This window comes from Pygoscelis adeliae, unplaced genomic scaffold (assembly GCF_000699105.1).
Source record: "Pygoscelis adeliae isolate BGI_AS28 unplaced genomic scaffold, ASM69910v1 Scaffold114, whole genome shotgun sequence".
Taxonomy (NCBI): Eukaryota; Metazoa; Chordata; class Aves; order Sphenisciformes; family Spheniscidae; genus Pygoscelis; species Pygoscelis adeliae.
In genome coordinates, this window is record NW_008824587.1 from 2,798,426 (window position 1) to 2,805,313 (window position 6,888).

General features: G+C 46.6%; 1 protein-coding gene across 1 annotated transcript in view; it reads right to left on the bottom strand.

Annotated features, from left to right (window-relative positions):
- LOC103915355 (general transcription factor 3C polypeptide 5-like) overlaps positions 1–6,888 on the bottom strand; it is a 7,786-nt gene continuing 898 nt past the window's right edge. The window contains exons 2-11 of the mRNA XM_009322169.1: positions 6,607–6,829; positions 6,167–6,365; positions 4,913–5,108; positions 4,441–4,545; positions 3,811–3,925; positions 2,970–3,050; positions 2,305–2,402; positions 1,444–1,526; positions 1,003–1,145; positions 1–310 (exon numbers count right to left, since the gene is read on the bottom strand). Of these exons, the coding sequence (XP_009320444.1) occupies positions 153–310; positions 1,003–1,145; positions 1,444–1,526; positions 2,305–2,402; positions 2,970–3,050; positions 3,811–3,925; positions 4,441–4,545; positions 4,913–5,108; positions 6,167–6,365; positions 6,607–6,829 (1,401 nt within the window). The 3' untranslated portion in view covers positions 1–152. The remainder of the gene's footprint in view (positions 311–1,002; positions 1,146–1,443; positions 1,527–2,304; positions 2,403–2,969; positions 3,051–3,810; positions 3,926–4,440; positions 4,546–4,912; positions 5,109–6,166; positions 6,366–6,606; positions 6,830–6,888) is intronic.

Sequence of the window (6,888 nt, forward strand, 5' to 3'; positions counted from 1 at the left end):
CAGCAGGCAGAGCAGTCAGTGCAGACAGGTCATCGGCATCTTACTGCAAGTTCTGCTTCCCCACATCCTGGGCATGGTGGCTGAACCCTCAGCACTTGAGGAACAAGAGCAGAGACGATTCTGTCCAACGGCAGACAGACTGCTTGCCGAGTTCAAACGTAGTCCAGAATTTCTGTCTCCATTTCATTTTCACTCCCATCAGAAGGCTTGAAGTCCTCTTCCTCCTCCTCTTCATCATCCTCATCCTCTCCAGACTCATATGCCAGCTGCTCTTTGCCATCTTCACTGCTTGTTGTACTTGAGAAAAGAGCTTAATTGGGAAGACAGACAGACAGACACTGTGATGCCTCCCTCAGTGAACCCTGGGGGCATTTGCAGTAGAGTTCATAAAACCAGTGAGAGGAAGGCAGAGCCAGAGGGGCACAGCTAATGTTGCACATAATAGAATTTGATCGAGCCCAAAGCAATCTGTGTTCATACTCCAGGAACGCTGGCAGAACAGCAGCAGATCTGCAGTGCTGTGCCTCCTCTCCTAGCAGATTCTGACCTAATTCACTGGGATACTCCTTTGGCCCAGCATCATGCAAAAACAATTCCCTCACTTCTTGTTCAATTAATAACATCAATAAAAAGCAAAATACCAGCAACAGATACATCAGTAAGAATAAGATCTTGATTATCACTGGGCAAAGACTTTTAAAACCTGAAGGCCATGATACTGGGAAGATGAAACAGAAAAGCTTTACTCCCAGCCATTCCTAATCCCAACCCACGTTCACACTGCACGACAGCCTCAGCTCACACACTGTAATGCGCTAGAGCACAAAGAACACCAGATGTAACACAAAGGAGGAGGCAAATACAGGAATGCTACTGCCCCAGTGCTGACTCCAACATCCTTATTCAGCCCACAACGTCTCAACACCATCAGGAAGGTAGTAATACACTGTAGTAGTAGGCAGCAAGGTAGTAATATACGTTGATGTTCATCAGAATCCTTACCAGGTCTTGTAGATCTGATTATCTGCTTTATCATCAGAGACATGGTATCTCGCAGATCATCACTAGTCTTTGGAAGGCACCACCCATCCCGCTCTGTGCATTCTGTCTCTGTGCCATCATTCCGACGGATGATTTTCTGTAGGCTAAACAGCAGCAAAAGGGAAGGAAACGTTAGCCTTCTACATTCGGATGTAGGCTTCAAATGAGACAGACTATGGCTTACTTCTATTTTACTTCATTGAGTTGGACTAGCATATTTGGCTATTCACGTAATTGTCATTTGGGAAAGGAAGTTCATGTGTGCAAAGCCTGTTCTATTTTTATTCAGAAGCTAAACACCTCAAGTTTCTAGTCAAGGAGAGAGAGGGGAACGGGCTGGATATAAACGATAGGCTTTGAAATCTAGCTCTAACAGAAGACTCGGCTGCCAGTGTGTAATACCTTTCCACATTCAAGTCACAGAGCTGGTAGAACATCTGCCGATAAGGGGGTAAGGCTCCTTCTCGGAAAATGTAGATGGATTCCTAAGAGGAGGAAAGAAGGAAAGGATTAATGTGCATTTTATGGTGTAACAGGACAACTCTGGCATAACTGAAAAGTACTTCCGATGGGCTGATTCAAGAACAAGGCACTTCCTGCACAAATCAGTTCCCAGGCATAGGTCTGCATATGGCAAAAGATAAAGCTGAATGAGGAACGCAGCAAAATTTCACTGCGGCCACAGTCACAACAGCACAGTTGTGCAGAGACCACACTTCATCTCTTCAAACTGCAGGTCTGTCTGCAGCCTGTTACCGCATAACAGTGGACCATAACAGTGGACCATAACAGTGGACCATAACAGTGGACCATAACAGTGGACCATAACAGTGGACCATAACAGTGGACCATAACAGTGGACCATAAGCTTCATTCTAGCAAAAAGGGAAGAATAAAAGACCCCTGTTTAAGTATTTATTTTGCCCTGCTGGATTTTGCAGGACGACCTGATAAACACATGGTGATTTTTTGCACTTCGCTGCCCATAAAGTTCCAATTTTATCAACTGAAACAAAACGCTCATCACATCTAAGACTAGGGCTGAGAGTACCAATCCCATCTTGCAGCATGTAAGAAATACATTCAGCGGACAGCAGGTGAAGTTCTGTAGTGACATGTACAACTAGCAGCTTCCCAGGTAAGCCTGAGGACATCAGCTCGCTCACAACTGTGAGTGGGATAACACCCCTTTGGAGGGAAATGGGAAACTCCCCTTTTTCACTAAGCTATTTCAAGATTCTGGTAAAAGAGAGTAATGCTCACCTTCAGTTTGTACCTGCTGGAGGCAGGCTTTTTTGCACCCGATGCACCGGACGTACCAAGCCCCTGTTTCAGATCATGTACACTGACTGTATGACTTACTGAAAGACAAAAAAAAAAGAGAGTCCTAATTAGGGGCATCTTTCACTCTGTGGCATTGTACTGTCACTTCTCTGTGTTGATTCAACTCTGCTGGTCAGCAAAAGCCAGCCCAAGCCAGCAGCTGAGCATGTGTTGCTCATTCTTCAGAGACATGACTGGACAGTCACAGGAAAGGTGGTGAGTTTGGCGGCTTTTTCCACAGCGCATCTGTTCGTAATTTTAACCTTTTCTACCATCCCTCGACAAAGAAAAGAGAACAACTCTCCCCTTACTCTGCACCATCACTGAACAGAAATGAATGCTGAATTCCCCCAGTGGTGCTTGCAGAACTCCCTCCTGTCTGCTAATAGATACTGGCTCAGCCAGACGTGCATCCGGGTCTCTCACACCACTTCCCAGCAGGAGACTCTTCTACTGGCTTTAACAGCAGCACCGTATTACAACCAGAAATAAAGCTCCAATTTTGGCTCAGCTGGAACACGGGAAGACCCTTCACTACCTGTGGCTAGGATGGGGTAAACAAAGAAACAGAAGAGCCAGACAGCCCTTCTGCTGGCACCGCGTACCTGGCTTCTTGACAGTGATGGGCAGACTGTAGTTATACGTGCTGCGTTTTGCTTTCACAGGCATATCGTTAGGGGCATAACCTAGAGGTGAAAAAAGAAAACCAATAATGAACGGAGGGCAAGCACCCTGCAGAATATCCCTAGCTCAGTAACAGAAGCGCTGGACGGGTGTGGAAAGGGCAGGGCGGTCTTCGGGATATGCTGACTTCAGCAAGGTGGGGAGGGGAGAGCTGTCAGACCAACAAAACCCTTTAACCTGGAAAGAGGGGGAGATGTGATCTGATGGTAATGACTGGGTGCCAGCTCTGTCATGGACTTATTAGATGACGTCAGAAAGTCCTTTCCCTCAACTTGCCCTCTGCAAAATCAGAGCACGGGAACCCTACGTCCCAAGGTCTGAGACCTAGCGTCCTGCACAAGATGTACAGAACAAGGAATACCCAGGTGATGCTCCCTTGCTCTGCCTCCTAGCAGCCTCACAAGATGTTGAGGTCGTTGAGGAAAAGCTACTATGTAAGTAACAGAATCTACTGCTCGGTGCCTCCCCTGAGCGAGAGGGAAGATGGTCTGCTACCTGAGCTTTGAACACAGGGAGGAGGAACGTCAGCCAGCTGTCCATTGGGTTTGGAATATGCCGAATGAGGAAAGACACATTGCATACTATGAAATAAAGTATTAAAGGAGTTAACAGAAGAACTACTGTAAGCAATGAACTCAAAAGGTGTCATCTTCATCAGAGCAGAAATATGGCAAAAGAGTTTGAAAAACAAGTAAAAAGAAAAGTAGTACCAGGATTAACCAGAAAGCAGAGAGCACGTCTCTATGGTTTGGGCCCTTTTACCATATTTCATTCCACAGCGAATTCGGAAGTCCAGTACTTGATAAATCTTTGCTTCCGGGTGTTTTCTGGGGTCATACCCAAACCTAACCCATAAGCTTCTCCAAGGACCTGTTAACTGCATAAACACACATGGGGGAGATGGTTACAAAAAAACAGTAGCGTTGCAGAGTTTCTTAGAAAATTCTCGTATTTCCCCTCATTGCCCAAAAATTATTTCTTTTACCAGCTTCTTCCTCACTTGCCACACCAGTATTTATATACTGAAACTTGGGCAATCAACACATCAAAGCCCAAATATTTGTGTGCTTTTACAAACTAACTTGCAAGGTCACAATAAAGTGTTTGTTTGGAAAAATTCTGCTATCATTGCCAGATGGACAGTCAATTTGAGTGTCTGACTGAACTGCAAAGCCGATTAAAACCAATGGAGCGAACAGATACTGAATCCTCCATGGTTTTAACTTAAAAGCAAGGCTTTCCTTCCCTCTTTCTCTTTACATAACGTTAAGCTCAGGTACTTAGTGGTGGGACCTCAGAAAGCTTAAAGAACCAGGGAACAGCCAGGTGATGCTCCCTTGCTCTGCCTCCTAGCAGCCTCGGACAGGCACGAGGGCAGATATACAGACTTACCATGTAATAGGCCAAATACGGCAAGAGAAGTTTCAGCTTGTCCGGGTGGACACTGATATTGGCTTTTACTGCATTCCGAGACCAGACAGGACGGACCTCAAAGAGCTAAAATAATACAGAAACAACCATGGAAACAGTGGGAAGTGGGTTACCAACGGCAGTTCAGCTTTCCAAGTGGACTTTCTTCTGTATCGGGGCCTTTGGCCCTTAGTATGAGCTATCAGAATGGTAACGTAAGAACTAGTGGCACAAAAAGGAACTTAACGTGAGTTGGCTGCAAAGACAGATTCAAATCTTGACTTGCATAACTGAACTGAAGACAGCAGTGCCAGTGGCGTCTACTGATACTTGCTGTATCAGTCAGTTACAGTCACCAAGAATTTTTGGGGAACTCGGAGAAAATGGCTGCATGCAGTTTTTTCCTACACAGCATGCCACGCTATAGTGCTCAAGTCAGGAGTAAGGCACGTACCTTTCTCAGCTCTTCCTCCACCTTTTTGTCCACAGGATTGGTGCACACTTTCTTCCAGGTCTGTACAGCAGCATCCAGGGGTTTAGTTGGGATTTCCTCATCATCAAAGTTCACAAAGATAGCGTTGTGCGGGCGACGGGCCCTGCTGAGGCCAATCAGGTTCTCACCAGACACCTGGGGATTGTTGTATCCCTCCCTAAGAAAGAGGGAAAGGATCGGGTTTGATTTCTGCCTGTGGCACACACGGACTCGGAGCTTTCACGGGAACATGCGAAAATGGAAGTTTGCGCTCCAGATTCCGGGAGAGAAGGGACTCAGCCATGTGAGCAATGGGTTGGTTTACCTTGGGGCCCACCTCCCTAGGGATTTTGGAATCACATATCGCGACACCATTGAGGAAAGAAATTTTGAATGGAAAAAACCCTGCAAAGCTACGTCCAGTTGCACAGTGACAGAGGTCCCCTGTACCGTCTGGCAGAAAACCCTCAGGCAGTTGGCTGCTGATTTGTATGAAATGTATTTGCAGCAGAAAAGGCTTCACCCTCTGCATTTGCTCTACTGTAATTACTGCAGCTCAGTAGGGTACAGGGACAAGGCAAGATGGAAATGCAGTTAAGATAATTTTTTGTTTTTTAAGCGCCGATGAAGGACTACAGTGAGAAAACGAAAGATGTTTCTCGTGGGAGATCTCGCAGATTGTTCTTCTGGCAAAACCAGCCGGGGGCCAGGAGGGAACAGGTCCGGCGAGTGCGGTCACAGGAACATATGGCATCGACTCCGGCACAGTCCCCCCTCGGCTCCAGCCCACTGGAAGCAGGCAGAAAGCCAGGCTCACTGCACCCCACACTGCGCGTAGCGTGCTGGGGGAGGCAGTCATCTTCACCAGACCACCAGCTCCCCTCACCTGGCAAGTCCGCAAGCGGACTTTTGCCGAGGTTTCTGCTGTCCAGGCAGTTTTTCAAGCGTGCCTGCCTCTGTTGTGCCAAATCAAGAGAGATAAAACAGAACAAGGCAGCAGCTTAAACAGGTGAAATACATGAACGATGTACTTAGTACTGCTCTGATGCTTCAAGAGCAGATATCCAACACTAACATCATCCATCACAATGGACTGGAGGCATCTTCAAGTGATGAAAAAGGAAATCCTGAGGACTCGTCAGTTAGAAATATATATCAAACCAGCAAAATGTTTCACTGCCTGTCCATTCCAGAACCAACACAGCTATTTACTACATTATGAAAAAAGGCACTAACCGGTGTTGAATATCTGGCCGATAAAAATAGTCAACAGGAGTGTCCAGACGTGAGAAAATCGGTGGCGGGATGTAGAGAGGTAATTCTCTATTGAAAAACTCTTCCTTCTCTGGTTTGAGCATTAGGACTTTGTCATACATGGAGGTTTGTTTGCCATCGGGACCAGAGTGCATTGCCAGGTACTGGAAATCAGACATTCCTGTGAGAAACAAAAGTTAAAACATTGTGAAGTTCGTTGTGAATATAACAACATTTCTTACAACACTCAACATTCAGGAGCAGAAGTCTGATAAGTTTATGCAAAGGTTTATACAGCAAGGAGGCTTTAACAACAGGAGACTCGATTGTCCTTCCAGTCTTAAATTCTTGGAGGGAAACGCTTCCCTTTCCCATCAGACACACTCGTCTTTAAGCCACGTGGACACAAATCCAAGGATTACCTTGAAATTTATAAACAGTGGTGACAGTCCCAAGAATTTCCATTTCGAACTGGACCTCTGGCTGGACTCGTTCTTCCGTGTCCAACTGCTTCTTCTTCTTGGTCCTCCTCTTCACCTTGAGCAGCATGGTGGAGGTGGGGAAGCGATTGGCACATACGGGATGGCAGTAAGGGTCCTTGGGGCGGAAATACAGCTCCAGCCTTCTGGCAGGGTCCGCGTAGATCTGTGCCAGCAAGGGCAGGCACAGTCTCCTTTAGCATCGCACCCGCACAGCCCGTCTCC